Source organism: Salvelinus alpinus, chromosome 9, assembly GCF_045679555.1.
Source record: "Salvelinus alpinus chromosome 9, SLU_Salpinus.1, whole genome shotgun sequence".
In the NCBI taxonomy this organism is placed as follows: domain Eukaryota; kingdom Metazoa; phylum Chordata; class Actinopteri; order Salmoniformes; family Salmonidae; genus Salvelinus; species Salvelinus alpinus.
In genome coordinates, this window is record NC_092094.1 from 49,733,609 (window position 1) to 49,751,859 (window position 18,251).

At 42.5% G+C, this 18,251-nt stretch overlaps 2 protein-coding genes across 3 annotated transcripts; both read right to left on the reverse strand.

The window, feature by feature from the left end:
• Positions 1–821: 821 nt before the first annotated feature.
• On the reverse strand, positions 822–4,664 carry LOC139530279 (ras-related protein Rab-19-like). 2 transcript variants are annotated; one of them, XM_071326530.1, is made up of 5 exons: positions 4,500–4,664; positions 4,021–4,107; positions 3,058–3,234; positions 2,148–2,331; positions 822–1,906 (listed from the first exon to the last, which is right to left on the reverse strand). In XM_071326530.1, the coding sequence occupies exons 1-5, from the start codon at positions 4,509–4,511 to the stop codon at positions 1,641–1,643; spliced, it is 726 nt and encodes a 241-aa protein (XP_071182631.1). In that variant the 5' UTR covers positions 4,512–4,664; the 3' UTR covers positions 822–1,640. The 2 variants fall into 2 exon arrangements, with proteins under 2 accessions (XP_071182631.1, XP_071182630.1); XM_071326529.1 differs by having other exon boundaries at positions 3,058–3,246.
• A 368-nt stretch (positions 4,665–5,032) lies between these two features.
• Positions 5,033–9,284, reverse strand: LOC139530277 (coiled-coil domain-containing protein 34-like). Its single transcript, XM_071326527.1, has 7 exons — positions 9,135–9,284; positions 7,789–8,053; positions 7,370–7,511; positions 7,078–7,185; positions 6,777–6,935; positions 6,296–6,422; positions 5,033–6,111 (listed from the first exon to the last, which is right to left on the reverse strand). Exons 1-7 carry the CDS (start codon positions 9,274–9,276, stop codon positions 5,903–5,905), a joined length of 1,152 nt encoding a protein of 383 aa, XP_071182628.1. The 5' UTR covers positions 9,277–9,284; the 3' UTR covers positions 5,033–5,902.
• Between the last annotated feature and the right edge of the window lie 8,967 nt (positions 9,285–18,251).

Below are 18,251 nucleotides of genomic sequence, written 5' to 3' on the forward strand. Positions count from 1 at the left end.
CCCTCATGGTCTGGGTCTCAAAGGCTGCCTTTACACAGGCAGCCCAATTCTGATCTTTTGCCCAATAATTGCTCTTTTGATCAGTCAGATCAGAAGTTTTGCCAACAATTGGTTAAAAGATCAGAATTGTGATGCCTGTGTAAACATAGCCTAACAGCTACTCTTTGGTTAGGACAGAGTTTGAGAGTCCGCATAGACCTCTCTGTGACCAACAGATGTCTAAAATACAAGTTAACAGATGAAGGAGACTTCCTCCTTAACCCCCTCACTCTTGTATTGTCTTATACAAGTCTAGAATGTCCGTGCACATTTACTGCATTTACTGTTCTGCCATTGAGATTTCCGTAACTTTTACATTTCTGTTGCGTGATTGTAATTGTGTCTGTTATGGTCATCATGACTATGTTTTTGGGGACTAAAATTCTTCTTTGTTTACTTGAAACAGCCTTAGGGGTGGTTTGATAGGCCAGTGACTTCCAGGCTTGTTACAGTATCAGAGTCATTTCTTTATGCAAGTGACTCATTTAAGTCAAGGAATGTTCATTGATGGTCTCCACAACTGATGCAAGGATAGTTGTTCAATTTACCGTTAACTCAACAAGTCCTACATATCCGGTTGTGTTCAATTAAGGGTTGGAGCATCTTAACAGAGCCAATAGTATGTGAAGACATGCTATTGGGGGGGATGTAAGTATTTTACAAGTTTTTTTTGAATTATGATTATTATTTTTATGGAATTTGTTATTGAATGTTTTATGCGGGGTTGTCAGCATTTGTACAATTTGGCCAATGGTTTTAAGGGAAAGAAGTGTGAGACTGTGGAATTGTCAATGCAACACTATATTTGACAAGCTGGAAGACAATAAAAAAAAGAAGGTAAAAGATCAAACAGTAGGAGTGTTCATTGAAACCAGTCATTTTGCCACATACAATAGACCACAGGTGGCCAGAGGATACTTTTACCACGTTTGGTTATTAAATACTGGTTACGTTTAGACAATAGTAGTAGGTTAAGTACGATAAGGACAGGTGACTACTGGCAGCCAAGTTTAAAACTACAGTTAAAGACCCACTCCAGCCTCACTAGAACCTAATTTATCACCTGATTTACTTAACAAAATAGGTGGTCCATTGCTCCTCTATTGTTCCTGCAAGCAAAGGGAAAATCCGATGACATCAGAGTGCACCATCAGACCAACTCCTTGATTTGGCAAACTCTTGAATTTCGCAATTGTGTAAATTAAAAAAAATTAAAACTATTTTGCTCAAAACATTTTATTTTTACCCCTAAATGTGTGTACTGTATTTATACTTGAAATATTGTTTTTCAATGGGAAATGTTTTTAAAAAATACAGCTGGAGTGGGACTTTTCAGTGGCAGTGATAGTCTCAATCATCACTACATAACTTGTATCTATTCCATCCTCACCAACGCACAATATAGTAGACACACACATCCCCAACCCCTAGCCTCTATCCCAACACCGTTCTTGACAGCACCTTTAGATGTGGCAGTCTAAAACTAGCAGGCTTTGTGGCAACATTGATTCCAGACAATTATAGTTTATCTATAGGTTAATTATATAGTTATCAGCTCCATCAGCACAACAACCTCTTGTCCACCTTGCCCATCATTTCTCTCAACAACATGATTTCCTGTCCGTGGAATCGGAGCCATGGATAGGATGGGAGTTTGGGAAGGGTGGGGAGGCCTGTGAGTGTTCGTCTGTGATGGTCAGGCCGTTCCTAACCATCAGCTCCCGGGCCATTAGCACGAAGGCTGCTTCCACATTCTGGGCCTCCTTGGCCGAGGTTTCCAAGGCGGCCAGCGCACCCTTCCCCTCAGCCAGAGTACAGGCATCCTCAAACAGCACTTGTCTCTCCGACTGCAGATCCGACTTGTTCCCTAGGAGAAAAGAGCAGAGAATGGAAATTGTTCTTTCTATTTGAGTTTCTTTTGAGAAATAGATGAATGTTGATTTCTTGGAAGAATCTATTTCCAAGCTCAAGGTAAGTGTCAGACAATTTTCTCTCACCCACCAGTAGCGATGAGCACCACATCTGTCATGTCATTTTTACAACTGTTCAGTAGGCTTTATAACAGAGTTTGACTAAAGCCACGTGTTGCCTGTGTCTCTCCCACCCACCAATGAGGATGAGAACAACGCTAGCAGCCCCGTACTGCTCCACTTCCTGGATCCAGTGTGTCACAGATTCAAAAGTTGGACGCCGTGTGATGTCATAGGCCACTATAGCGCCGTGGGCGCTGCGGTAATAGCTCTGGGTGATCGTGCGGAAACGCTCCTGTCCAGCCGTGTCCCACACCTGCAGCTGAGGAGACAAGAAACAACACCCACTTTAGCTGGAGAACACACACTACACCAATTTCCTATACACACACTCCCAGGCCAGGCTAAGGAGCAAAGGGTCAGTTGAAACCCACCCATAGCCTTTTCCCCAACCCTTTGATAGAACAAGATAGGTGTAAACATGGAGAGCGTTCCCCTAAGCACATTGAAAGGTTAACTGGAGACAGCACCACATGCTTACACCTATCCAGTCGTTTCGGCAAACACTAAAGGGGAAGGGACTGTGGGTTGGACGTCTAAGCATCCCTGTGGAGTAGAGACCGGTACAGGGAGGTTTTCGTTGATTTCATTTATGGATGAGACGTTTTTAAGGGTGGTCCAAGAACATCCAACCCGTCCTCCAAATACACAGACAAACATGTACCTAGGAAAACACACTTATATTGTCCATACAATTATACAGTCACTTGATACACACCCAGAAAACACACACACTCACAGCGGGGCGATCCAAAGTTACAGTTTGACCACTCCTGTTCCTTAAAACAAACAAAAAAGTGCTTGAAGACTTCTTTGCTTTTGAGGACAGCAGAGGCAGAACCATTTACACTGTGTAAAGACACAATTAAGATAGCTAGGCCTATTGACAATAACGAAATACCGGACGGAACAAAGACAATATGTCCTGTACTTAACATCGAAAAATGTGATAAACAATCGTCCCAGAAATCTACACCTATTTCCTTACCTTGACCTTCCTGCCATCAATGTCCATGGTTCGTACGGTGAAGTCCACCCCGATAGTGTTTTGTTGTTTCTCCATGAAGACACCAGACTTAAAGCTCTGGACCACGCAGGTCTTCCCCACGTCTGAGTCTCCCACCAGGATGATCTTAAAGAGGAAGTCGAAGGAGTCGTCCTGCTCCTGCCCAGAGGACTGCATGGTTAGGGGTCGACACAGGGAGAGTCTGAGAGACAAAACTAAAATAGGGCCAGGCCGAGATGCCCTGCAGCAGCGATAGAACTGGTTCTCTACAGTGTAAGTTGTTAGCTGCGTCAATAACAGTTGAAACTGTTGACAGAGATGGTCACATCCTAGTCAGAAACACGAAGAGAACCCTTCCTCAAGAGGAGCTAAAGAAGTACATGAACATTTCCTACTAAAACATTGTCCCTTCTATGCAGATTGTCTTGGGAAAACTCAGGAACTATATTTTTAAAAAAACAGGTTGCTATGCAGAAAAATAATTGCTGGCCAAAACAAGAATATCACGGCTTGTTAGTCCCCTGTTTATAACCATAGCCTGTTTCTTCTTCATTCTTTTTCCTTGTCAGAAGTTGTATTGAAGATAAGGATTCAATAGGCTATATCCTCTACCTCTACAGGTGTTCTCTACTCAGCCCCTCTTCGGGTATTTCCTCAGGTGTCCATCTCCCAAAGTGAGCTCATTCCACACACAAAAAAACGTCACATTGAAAACAATAACACAATTAAAGGTGTTCTGGAAAGCTTCCAAAAAGTCCACGTTTCAAGTCCTTAACCTTTTTGATAGGTTGTATACATCAAATCATTCCCATTCTTTGTGCTCAGACCTCCAACTGTTTCCCTGCACAGTTGGTGTCCTTATGCCCTTTATACCATATTACTCTCGCTACTCTGTTGTTCTCCCAGCTCTCATTTGTTCCCAGACAGCTAAGGTACACCCCTTACCTTTCCTGGCAGGTGTGATTTCCAGTTGCCTGCCCACCTGCACCACTGCATCTTGGGAATTGTTGTTTTCCAGGCAAGGTCCAGGGTCTGTGAGGACAGGAAGGAGGGATCAGTCGCAGCGGTCACATTTAAGACTTGTCTCTAGGTTCTTGCAAGGCTCACTGGGTACACATCCTTAAGTCAATAGAGGGAGCCACTCCTATAGTTAAGCTGCTCGTGGCGAAATGTAAACACAAGAATTTTGTCTTGACAAGTGGCCTTTGGACCCCAGAGAGCTGCATACAAATACTCAGAAACACACAGATGGCTTCCCCTCTCACTATTCGCCACCTCCTGACTGCCGTCAACTAACACATTCCAGTGCATTCAACAGCTAAATATAGAGCAGGCAAAAACACAAGACAACGCTTAAGCATTTCTCAGTAAACATCTTGTTAATGAGGGTTAATTTAATTTACTGTGTGATGAATCCATTTTACCTCAGGCGCCATACATTGACCTCGCAAGGAGATAAAGTGAAGTGATGAAGAGTACTGTTCTGGAAGTCAGAGACCCCCTCTTTTTTTCATTTCTCTCTCTCCACCCACACTGGTTTGTCGTCATCTCAGCCCACAGAGGCACAAGGCACAGCTGGACACAGAACAATGCGTGCGAGTGTGAGGGGCGCTGTGCACCAGGGCTGGCCTATCTCTGGCCCCAGCCATCATGTTCTTCCACTGAGTGTGTGGGTGTGTGGTCACATGATGGTTCCACATTAAGCCCTGCAGCCTGAGGAACGTTTATCTTTCACCCACTGACACCATATCTCCTATTATTGACTTATCTACAGCTGTCTACTGATCTACTCATGTTACGTTAGCATTTTTTTTACTGTGTCTGAGAAATAGTTCAAGCATAAGAAATAACACTTATCAGTCTCCCTCTTTGTCTGCTATCCATTTAGGTTGATGAATCTAAAATGAATTAAAATATCCAGCCCACAGCCATAATATAAATAGCCACAACTAAGCAGTACAATAAACAGGTTTTATTGACATCCTGAACTATGCAAAAATGTACATGACATTAAAAAATTGTTGTCAGTGAAAGTAACAGAATTTTAAAAAAATTGTTTGCTTCACATGAATCATAAAATATTCTTTGAGAATTAAGAATCTATACAAATCTGGCATAAAAAAAATACGCTACCACAACATGTCTTTTCGATAAGAAATACATAAAAACACACAGTCAATGGTGCAGCTGAGTCTACACAGTGCAGTCGGAAAGTATTCAAACCCCTTGACTTTTTCCACATTTTGTTACGTTACAGCCTTATTTTAAACTGGATTAAATACAGTTTTTCCTCATCAATCTACACACAATGACAAAGCGAAAACAGGTTAAGAATTTTTTGCAAATGTATTAAAAATAAAAAACAGAAATACTTATACCATGGTTCACCAACTAGCAGCCCGCAGGCGATTTTATTATTGTTGGACATAAGACTGAAAACAATCAGCAAATCAGCTCCAAGTGATTTAAATTTTGGCAATCTGTTTCAAAATATTCACATGCATAAAAGAGAGATATACTGTATGTGATCTAATTCAAATGTAAGCAAGGTTTGAAATTATCATATTTTTTGTCAAATGTTATATCGGTTTGGGTTTCTTGCGGTCAGTTTGCGGTCTACAAATGATATTCCGGCCCCCTGATCATCCACTCAAGAAAGTTGATGATCCCTGGTATGTACATTAGCATGGTCACCTCCCCTGTGTCCTCTCACAGTACCATAAAGCTCCAAAACACTGATCTAAGGTCAGTTTTGTGGTTTCCCCGGAGGTTAGATCTGAGGATAGTACTCTAGATCTGTGTCCAAGGTGAACCTCTACTGGAGCTGTCATCTCCTCTGCAGGCGAGCTGCCGAGCTTACAGTGTCTCTGAGTCTGAATGGGATCCTGGGGCTGTTCTGGTACTTGGGCTGACTTGGCTGTTTCCTGCGGGAAGTCTTCTTCACTGGTGGTTTCTCTGGTGGCGGGACGTGGATGGGCTTCCATGGGATTGGGTTGTAGAAGCTGGGAGATGGGTACGTTACATTGTCATAGCCACCTGGGAGAAGAAACAAAATACAATTACTTTACAAAATCAAAACTTGCTTTAAATATACATGCACGACTGTACAACGACATGTGTGTGACAATAAAACATCTTATTGTTACATTTTTTATTGACATTTTCCAGAGGTGAATATGAGATTGAACAACCCTAAACCAGGTGTAGACCGTTATGTTACCTCGCGGGCAGCCGGGTGCATTGGGACTGGGTCGGCTCTTGTCCTGGGCACGAAGCCATTCCTTAAAGTTTTCCTCTGCTCTCTGTCTGCGCTCCCTCTCCTGAGCCTCTCTGCAGGCTGCCTCCTCCTGTTACAACACAATTGCCCCAATCTCAGCAGCTGAGCACCTCACAACTAATTTCCAGGGAAACCAAAGCAGTCGTGGTCAGAAACATTGAAACACATGTTGAAATGGACATTTCCAGGAATTTGCCACGAACTTGTATTCAGAGTAACAAACTACTGTATAATTCAATTACATGGTTTAGTTCTGTGTTGCTGCTGATTAGTTAGCAATGACAGAAGAGAGAGAGCACAGGAATATTTAGCAAATGGCTAATATGTCGATCTCTTCCAACAAAACATTTCAGAGATTTGAATTTGTTTACTGTCCTGAATACATCTCTGAATAATTCCACAAGGCCACTGTGAAAGAACCTACCTTCGCTCTCCTCTCTCTCTCCATTTTCTCCAGGTTCTTCCTCCGTAGCCACTCTCTGTACTTCTCCTCTGCTTTCTGTTCAATCTCCCTCTGCTTCTGCCGCTGCCTCTGCATCTCCTCCTGCTCCTTGCTCTCCTTCAGAAATTTATCCTGCTTCTCCTGGAGATGACAAACAATCACAAAAACATGACTTACCCCTTTAGGTGCAGATATAACGTATGCATGAGAAAGCATACAAACTGCATGGTTCCTCTCTGGGACTTTTGTTAATAACCGAGTCAAAAGAAGGGGAGTTCTTAACCTGTTCTTTCTTCATCTGCAGCCACTCCTGGATCTTCTCCTCCACCACCATCTTTTTCTTCTGCTGCTCTCTCTCCTGTTCCTCCTTCCTCTCCCTCAGTAGGCGCTCCTAACAAATAACACTTGTCAGTCCCACAGTCATACTCAATTGCTTCACGTATAGACATTTGCAACCCTAATTTACCGAAAGGAAAATATCAAATGTTAGAAAAACATAAATGATCACGTTCTGACTCAAATGCTAACAGGAGTTGCCAAACAGAAGAAGAAACTAAAAAGATACGGCAGCGTACCTCTTCTGCTTTCTTTTCTATTCTGAGTCTCTCCTCTTTGGCTTTGCAGACCAGCCACCTCTCCCAGGCAGAGAGAGATGCCTCTGGATCCTCCGCCTCAGTTACTGCTCTCCTCTCTGGGGGCTTCTGTTGTGGATCATATCTGAAACACACATGCTCAACTCTGAGCATAACTTTGAGCACAAACCCTACAGTTAAGCCTACTAGAGCTAATTCTGTGTACCCTTCATTCATATATTTTATTTTGTCTGTGGCACTTCCATTGAAACAGTCTAATCAAATTGTTTAGCTTCATCAACCCTTTTTAATTGCTTGTTGATGAGGGGACCCTCACTAAAGAGCAAGTGGCGCTAACAAAAATGTTGCTCACTGTCTGCTGAATCCAGTTGGGTAACACTGCTCGTGTACACCAACCATACCTGATGGGTGAGAGGGGTCTGGCGTCATCACTCTGTGTGGCTGAGGTGTCTATCTGATGTACGTGGTGAGCTGCAGCCAGGTCCTCATCACTCTCATAGCTGTCATGGTAGATGGGGGAGAGCAGAGAGTAGGTGGAGTCGCCTGTTGAGTCATAGTCCACACTCTTGGATCGGTGCAGTTCCCTGCCGCTGTCCTGGTAAGTCTTCAGAGGAGTCGAGCTGAAACTCTTGGAGGCGGAGGCAGGAAAGCTTGACATCTTTCCCCCTGTTATCATACAAACATGTGAAAAACATTGTTTTTAAACGAGCACAAACCATTTTCTTTTTTGTGTGGATACTCACTCTAATGTATTGTGCAGTCACAAATAAGGAATGGAGACAGAGTTAAACAGGAGCAGCTATGTAGCGAGCATTATGACGAGCGATCATTATGATAAACACGCATGGCTCCTAAACGTCTGACTCCAGTCAGCCAAAGCAGAGCTGCGAAGACCCACCAGCTTGCCCACATATTACTAAAGTTATCGTGAACCAGTATATGTGCATTAGATGCCTCTCTAACGCCCATGAAGCTCCGATTCGAACCCCCATTCACCAGTTCTGCCAGCGTTATAACGTCAAAATACGTTCGTTGATCACCATATATGGAGTTGAGCTAAGCAACCATCTTAATTTACTCTCGTAGCGCCCAGTATGTACTTCCAATAAAGGTATAAATAAAAATGTACAAGTAACCGGAAAATTCCTCTTCGGCACCTCCAATGTACTGTATTGAGCTGTTGTAGACTTCTTACCTGTGCGTGGCAGTAATTATTGATTTCCATTGGGATTGTTGGAGGTGCCGAATAAAAAATGTTTTTCAGTTACTTGTAAATGTTGTATTTAGAACTTTTTTGGGAAGTACATACCAGCCGTAACGGGACTAAATTACGATAGTTGCTAAGCGAAGGGATATTTCGTGATTAACGAACCAATTTTGACATTATAACGCTTGCAGAGCTGGTGAATGGGAATTTGAATCGGAGCGATCTGGGCGTTAGATACTGGTTCAAAGTTATCGTAGCTATTTGCAGGGCCGAGCAGCCCTAGCAGACTGTTATTGCAGCTCAGATCAATTATGTTAAAAGGCCCAGACAGCTAGCTAATCCTCTAGCTAACGCGTTACGTAGCACTGTATGAAGTAGCTACTTACTTACTGACAGTTAGCAAATTAGCTAGTTACTAGCTTGTTTGCCAGCTAGCTAACGTTAGATTCCATACAATTATCTGCTTTGCTTATCATTAGCAATGCAATAGCATCAAGCTACACTATCCAATAAACATTTGGCTTATATTAATCTTTTTACCTAGGTCTCCACGCACCTCTTCCCTTCTGTTTACTTGGTTGTGATTGCAAACAACTTTATTTTCCCATGATACACCACACAATATCTCACCAATCACCAACGCGGAACGCGACGCTCCTAGTAGACGCTGAGCGGTATCCATGGCGACATCATGTAGAAGAGGGTCGTCACGGTCTTGGCTAAAAGAGATCCAGCTTTTCTGATATGAACGTCAGATTTGACTTGTCGTAGTAGGTTACAACTTCCGCAGCAAGCTAGGAGAATTAACGTAGCATTTAAGGATAATTAGGTTAAAGGATTAGGGCTATCTAAAATGCAAAAAAATATCTAATTTTAATTTGAAAAAAGCTGGATCACTTCTAGCCATGACCGTTCATAACTATATAGTTAAATTCAAAGGGGCTTAATTGGTATGGGAAACATATTTACATTGCTAAAGCAAGTGAAATAAACAAGAAACAAAAAACAACATCAACATCAACAAAATAACAATTATAAATTAACAGTAAACATTGCACTCAAAAAGGTTTCAAAAAAGTAGACATTTCAAGTGTTATATTGTCAGCTACAGTGTTTTTAACAATGTGCAAATAGTTGTAGTACGAATAGTAGGGGAAGATAAGTAAACAGATTAATATTGTTTGTATTTACAATGTTGTTTGTGCTCCACTGGTTGCCCTGTTTTCATGGCACCGGGGCAGGGTTGGGTAGGTTACTTTCTAAATGTAATCCAAAACAGTTACTAGTTACCTGTCCAAAATTGTAATCAGTAACATAACTTTTGCATTACACAAACTCAGTAACGTAATCTGATTACTTTCCCCTTAAGAGGCATTAGAAGACAAAAATGTATGTTACCAATTGAACAACATCTATTGCAGGATAAATTCATGTAAAAGTTTACACAGCTGGCCATATATGGATGTTCAATTTTACTTTATGAGTTGGTTATGTAGGCTTCTTCTAACCCATCGCTTTCTACGACATATAATATGATTAAATTATATCTTTACATTAAAAACCAAAGTCAATCAGAATTCCAGTCATTCCAATACATTCTTGGTCTTCAAGAATAGGACTTGGAAATATGGAAGTATAGATTATTCAAATTGTTTTACCTGAGCATGGCCTCAAAACTAAGGACTTATTAGCCAGCCCTACTCTGTTGTTCATGGAGGACTGATTGGGCTCATTGATTCGAGTTGAAAAATAAATGCTGCGCTCATGGAATGGTATGCTTTGATCACTACTGAAAGCGCTATTTACATGTGAAACGTGAATGCCATATGCTGCATTTGGTATAGGCCTATATTTGATATCTTGATAATATGCAGCTGTTTAAAGGGCAAATCCACAGATTAAACAATAATTAAACGGTCGCCCCATCTCTGTTTTGGTAAAAAAAACTGAGGGATGGGCCTGGAGAAATGTAACCACTCTCAGATTAATAGACAGAGCTATGGACTGACCATCCATATCATCAAAATTATTGTTTTAACCATGTTATGAGGCTATACAGTGTTTGTTTACTTTTACAATGTTTAAAAACATTGGGGAAAAACAGGCCTATATTTTGGGTTCTCCCAGAGTGTGACAGTTGAACTAAGCTCATGAGGCATTTATAAGTTGTTTTAGAACACCTACTCATTCAAGGGTTTTTCTTTATTTTTACTATTTTCTACATTGTAGAATAATAGTGAAGACATCAAAACGTTGAAATAACACATATGGAATCATGTAGTGTAAGAAATTGTATTAGATACTGGTAACTTGTTTTAACAACTTCTTAACACTAGCTATACTTGACACAACATGCACCCATCCCCCACTATACCCCCACACTTTGTACCCTTATAATAACTACAGACCCACACACACTCCCCTCCCCCATGAATAGGCCCCTGTTAAAACAAACGCACATGGATTCTGCTCTAGGATGAGACTCGAAGACAAAGAACTGTGTTAAGAGCCAATGGAACGTCGACATCAGGCCCGGACAGGACTACCCACGACCCAGATTGACCAATCGGAAGGCCAGACTACAAGATCAACCTACTTTACTTGTTGCCTATATAACCTGTACAAACTGTTTAGAGCGGTCTCTTTTCCGACGATTCCATACGAGTCAGACAGAAGGGGCCGTGCTGCACGATTTGCCAGATATCTTCACATTGAATAAACTGTCTTACTAAATACTGTTCCACCCTGTCCAGCGTATTGACTTGGTCTCATTTCTCTAGTAACGAATCATCAACAGTAGTAATCAAAAAAGTGTCAAACATATCAGAATATGTTTTATATTTGAGATTCTTCAAAGTAGTCACCCTTTGCCTTGATGACAGCTTTGCACAGCCTTGCACATAGAGTGTATGTGCCTGACAGGGTAGAGGTGAACAAAAATATAAACGCAACATAAAGTGTTGTGTCCCAGGTTTCATGAGCTGAAATAAAAGAGCCCAGAAATGTTGTATACACACAAAACGGTCATTTCTCTCAAATGTTGTGCACAAATTTGTTTACGTCTGTCACGACTTCCGCCGAAGTTGGCTCCCCTGCCTGTTCGGGCGGTGCTCGGCGGTCGTCGTCACCGTCCTACTAGCCGCCACCGATCCCTTTTTCGTTTGTCTGTTTGTTTTGTCTGATTAGTTGCACCTGTGTTTTTTTGGTTTCGTAAATGAGCTTCCCTATATTTAGGAGTTTGACCCGCCCTTGTTTTGTGCGGGATTGTCTTTTGGTTACGTGCGTGTGTTTTGGGTTTTGCAAGTGTTTCTCTGCGCCCTGTATGTTCGAGCTATTCATTTTTGTGAAGTAGTAAAAGGAATATTTTTCCCAAGCGGCTCTCTCTCTGCGTCTGATTCTTTCACCCACCTAGTCCCGCGTGACAACGTCCCTGTTAGTGAGCATTTCTCCTTTGCCAAGATAATCCATCCACCTGACAAGTGTGGTATATCAAGAAGCTGATTAAACAGCATGATCATTACACAGGTGCGACTTGTGCTGGTGACAATAAAAGGGCACTAAAATTTGCAGTTTTGTCACACTTTTATTTTTCAAATTATATCACGGTAGCTGAACATTTTTAAATAAATAAAATATGAAACATATTCCTTAAAGTATTTATTTAGACAGTACTAATCTTCCCAAAATGTTATTGAAATACTGTAGAATTCTATTCATTCCTATGGGAGACTGCTCCTTCTGGGGAGTACCAATATGGCGGCCGGTGGCTTCAAAGTCTCTAATTGGCCAATACATAACATTAGCAATCCAGGGTTTATACACTGAATATACTAAACATTAGAAACACCTTCCTGATATTGAGTTGCAACCCCCTCCCCTCAGAACACCCTCAATTCGTCGGGGCATGGACTCCACAAGGTGCCACGTGTTCCACAGGGATGTTGGCCCATGTTGACACCAATGCTTCCCAAAGTTGTGTCAAGTTGGCTGTATGTTCCTTGGGAGGTGGACCATTCTTGAAACACACAGGAAACTGTTGAGCGTGAAAAACCCAGCAGCGTTGTAGTTCCTGACACAAACTGGTGCATCTGGCACCTACTACCCTGTTCAAAGGCACTTATCTTGCCCATTCGCCCTCTGAATAGCACACATACACAATCCATGTCTCAATTGTATCAAGGCTTAAAAATCCTTCTTTCACTGCAGAGCTACCTCCAGAACAAGATTCATGACAGAAAACACTAACCTGCAAGCATGGGGTAGTGATTTTGATACGAGACAGCCACATCAACGATGCCCCCATTCCACTCTACCTCCCAGTAGCAGGTTTCAGACAGAGCCACTTTGCACAGATCCTGGTGATAGTAGGTGAACCTGTCTGGATGGTCCGAATAGGCCTGGACCTTGTCACTCCATGCTATCTCCTTGTTTTTGTTTTTTATATGATTTTATTTGATTTATTACTCAAACAATAACAACCAAACATAAACAAAAAACAATAAACAGACACACAAATTTCAACAAAATGACATCACACCTTCTCAGACCCACATGTTCCCACCACAACCATACATGCCATATGTGACTTCAAATTGCACTGTTCTATTTTTCTCCGTAGCCCACACTTTTTCAATACTTAAATGTTGGACAGAGAGAGGGTTGCACATGCTGTGTTGGGATCCACATCCATGCTAGGATAGCAGGAGTCTGTGAAAGAGGTCGTAGAAGATACTGGGTCAGTGCAGCGTGTGTGTGAGTGAGAGAAAGATGGGAGGAGGGAAAGAGAGCGAGAGAGAAGAGAGAGAGGGAGAAAGGGGAAGGTTGAGAGAAAGAGAGAGGGAGGGAGATAGATGAAGAGGGACGGGGAGAGTCCTTGTAAAATACAAAGAGAGAGATAAATGCACACCTGTCGTAGAAGACGGATCAGATAATCAACATTAACTTTTTTTAACAATACTCCAAAAGTTTGAAGATGTATTGTCCTAAATGTGGAGGAGGGAGACATCCATTCAAAGACAGGATGAGGTGGGATGAATGAGTACTCACCCTGGTCAGTGAGCAGAGGCAGCAGGTCAGTGGAGTAGCTGAAATCTAGGAAGGCAGTGTGAGGGCCACCTTCACAGGCTGCAGGGTCATGGAGAGGTCCTGGACAAACTTGTCCGTCAGGCTCTCCTCCACCTGGGTCATATTGGCAGTGACCTCATCAGGGAGGAACACAAACATACTGACATCATCCTGCATCTGGACAATCTGCATAGAGAGAGGAAGGGAAGGAGGGAGAAAGAGGCAGGGACAAATTGGAGAAGGGGAGAGATCAGATCAATTGGAAAATATGATTATGAACAATAAGAAGTATTTAAAACTTTTTATACCAGACAGTGAGAAGAAATTAACTGTGTACTTACTGTGCATCCTGGAGGTAATGGCCAATGGTCCTGGGTCATCATGGCAATGCGGGTAAGCGCCTCCCTATCTAGCTGTAAGTCCTCCATTGTGGATAGATTACTCCGTTTTCTCTCTCTCTCTCTCTCTCTCTCTCTCTCTCTCTCTCTCTCTCTCTCTCTCTCTCTCTCTCTCTCTCTCTCTCTCTCTCTCTCTCTCTCTCTCTCTCTCTCTCTCTCTCTCTCTCTCTCTCTCTCTCTCTCTCTCTCTCACACACACACACACACACACACAACACACACACACGAGCCGATAGGTGAAAGGTGAAAACAACTTCAGGAAATCAAAAAAGGACTTGAACCCCAGCCTTCTAGTACCTGTGAAGTAGAAAACACGCAGAGCAACCAAGCCAGCACTTCTTCCCAGGGGCTTTGTCAGGATGCGATCAGGCTCGCTGCCAGTTCGGTTGATTGCGTCAATGGTTGTGCCTGTTTTCAATCTTTCCGCAAGGTGGCTCAAACTCTCCGTGTTTGGTAAATTCTCAGTACAATGCTCATGTGCTTTCAAATTGGTCCTGATATTCTTCCAGAAACTAACAACATCACTGCTCAAATGAGAGTCTCTTTTTCCAAAAATGCGACAACAAAAACAAAAAAGATGCATCAGCTCTACTTGAATACACAAGCCATGTCCGTGTAAGATGGTGCCGACAGAAATGCTGCAAATTCGTAGTATTTTGTGTTTTTGTGTGTTTTTTCTTACATTATTAGCCTCCCAAAAATGTTGTGTTATTACATACAGCCGGAAATAACTTTTGGATATCAAAGCGGTGGTGACTTACCAGCATTACATCCAGGAATACGACTTTCCCGAGTTGGATCCTTTGTTCGTACCACCCAGAGCAATTTAACTTATTCCAGAGGCTGCTCCAAAACACTGCTGGCGGAGAAGAGGTATTCGGAGTGGACTCCTAGTTCTACTCAGGAGGCGTGCACACCATCCACCACTTTGGAGTATATTACTTGCTAATCTTCAGTCTCTGGATAATGAAGTGGACGAGCTAAGGGCGAGAATCTCCTTCCAAAGAGACATCGGGGATTGCAACATACTCTGTTTCACGGAAACATGGCTCTCTTGGGATATATTGTCCCCGTCCATACAGCCATCTGGGTTCTCAGTACATCGCACAGACAGGAATAAAGAACTCTCCGGGAAGAAGAAAGCCAGGGGTGTATGTTTCATGATTAACTACTCATGGTGTGGTTGTGATAACATACAGAAACTCAAGTCATTTTCTTCACCGACCGAGAATACCTCACAAACAAATGCCGACCGTATTACCTCCCAAGAGAATTCTCTTCGGTTATAGTCACAGCCGTGTATTTTACCCCTCAAGCCGATACCACGACGGCCCTCAAAGAACTACACTGGACTTTATACAAACTGGAAACCACATATCCTGAGTCTGCATTTATTGTAGCTGGGGATTGTGACAATGTCAATTTGAGGAAAACACTACCGAAGTTCTACCAACACATTGACTGTAGTACTCGCGCTGGTAAAACATTGGACCACTGCTAGTTGGTTGTGTTAGCTGGGGCAAAACTGAGACCAATCAGGCCCTCGAGGACTGGAATTGCCCACCCCTGCCCTAGACCCTCTTCAATTTGCTTACCGCCCCAAAAGATCCACAGACAATGCAATCACCATCACACTGCCCTATCCCATCTGGACAAGAGGAAAACCTATGTAAGAATGCTGCCCTGTGCAACTGGGTCCTGGACTTTCTGACGGGCCGCCCCCAGGTGGTGAAGGAAGGAAACAACACTTCCACTTCGCTGATCCTCAACACAGGGGCCCCACAAGGGTGCATGCTCAGCCCCCTCCTGTACTCCCTATTCACCCATGACTGCGTGGCCACGCACGCCTCCAACTCAATCATCAAGTTTGCAGATGACACAACAGTAGTAGGCCTGATTTCCAACAATGTCCGAGAGAGATTTACACTGTTATCAAAATCTCACGCCAGGGTTAAGCCTACACAAAACACAGCCCTTATTTTAAGTGTTTCTAAAATCCCCTGTGGGAAAAATTTATGGTGGAGAAATGATTGGAACACAATCACTTTTTACATCCTCACTATTCATGTTAATAAATTAGTCTGTCAATTTAAACTAAGCAAACTGCTAAATCGTTCAGTTTACATCTTGCCTAGGCTACTGTGGGCTATCTGAAATTAGATGTAGGCCTATCAGGGGCTATAGGCTACCTGCATCTAGCTAAGATTCTAATTAAGCAAAGTTTAATTAGAATCATAAACCCAGATTTTAGTCTATAGCCTATGTATATTTGTCCTTGTGTTTTAGGTCATTCTGAATTGTGAATGTCTCCCAGTGTCTGTTGGAAAGCCGACTGAACCATGTTTTCCTCTAGGATTCTGCCTGTGGCTGCCTGTGTTTATGTTTATCCCCGCAAAAAAACTCCCTAGTCCTTGCTGATGATTAGCATATCCATAACATGATGTAGCCACCAACATGCTTGAAAATATTAAGAATGGTACTCAGTGATGTGTTTGATTGGCCCCAAACATTAGGATAACTAGTCAGTTGCACAACTGAATGCATTCAACCGAAATGTGTCTTCTGCATTTGAACCAACCCCTCTAAATCAGAGAGGTGCGGGGGGCTGCCTTAATCAACGTCCATGGCACCCGGGGAATAGTTGTTGTTGGGGGTTAACTTCCTTGCTTATGGGCAAAATGGGAGATTTTGTCACCTTGCCTGCTCGGGAATTAGATTCAGCAACCTTTCAGTTACTGGCCCAATGCTATAAACCACTAGGCTACCTGCCGCCCATACGCTTTGTATTCAGGACAAAGTAATTTTCTTTGACACATTTTTTGCAGTATTACTTTAGTGCCTTATTACAAACATGTTGCATGCTTTGGAATATTTTTATTCTGTACAGGCTTCCTCCTTTTCACTCTGTCATTTATGCTAGTATTGTTGGTATTAATGTTGGTCAATTTCTTCAAAAGACGATCAGGTCTATATAATTATCAAACGTATATATTGGTAGTAGAAAGGAAACACAAACTCTTTGTTTAAGTATTAGGATTCTCCTTTAGTAGTACAATTGTATGGCAGAGGTTGGTAGAGTACGGTATATGATAGCTTTCCCCAGGTTCTGCGAGGTGTCTAAGACATCCTGCAGCTTATATAGGTATAGGTTCATAACAAGGTGACATTTCACAACAGATAAGTCTAAGCATCTTCTGCCAGGTGATGGTTTCCGTAAGACCTGCAGTGGCCTTGTGTTCTCAGAAAAACAGTCGTATTCTCAGAACCTCAGACAGTCACGGTGGGACCCAGACAGGAGGAGTATGAGCGTAGGCAGTTTCCACCTTCTGATAGTGTCTGCAGGGCATATCACTGAAATCAGGTTTTAACACACACACAGAGGTCTCCTGAGAGGAGACCTTACAGTTCATCATAGCACAATTTATTAACCCTTTAAAAGGTATGAGTGTCACGCCCTGACCTTAGAGATCCTTTTTATGTCTCTATTTTGGTTTGGTCAGGGCGTGAGTTGGGGTGGGTATTCTATGTTCTATGATTTGTATTTCTTTGTGTTTGGCCGGGTGTGGTTCTCAATCAGAGGCAGCTGTCTATCGTTGTCTCTGATTGAGAACCATACTTAGGTAGCCCTTTTTTCCACCTGTCTTTGTGGGAAGTTGACATTGTTTAGGGCACATAGCCTGTAGCTTCATGGTTTGTTTTTGTAGTGTTAATTGTTTTGTTCGGCGTGTTTTCAAATAAAGAGAAAATGTACACTCACCACGCTGCACCTTGGTCCTCTTTTGTCGACAGCCGTGACAATGAGGCCTTGGTTTAACCCCTTCAGTAACTACAATATTTTTGATCCATCCTCAGTTATCTCCTGTCACAGCCATTAAACTGGAGAAATTCCTGAGCGGTTTCCTTCCTCTCCGGCAACTGAGTTAGGATGGACACCTGTATATCTTAGTGACTGGGAGTAATTCAAAGTGTAGTTAATAACTTCACCATGCTCGAAGGGATATTCAAAAAAAAAATTCATCTACCAATAGGTGCCCTTCTTTGCGAACCATTGGAAAACCTCCCTAGTCTTTGTGGTTGAATCTGTGCTTGAAATTCACTGCTCGACTGAGGGACCTTGCAGAAAATTGTATGTGTGGGGTAGACTGGGCAGTTAAACATTATTATTGCATACAGAATAAGCCCATGCAACTTATGT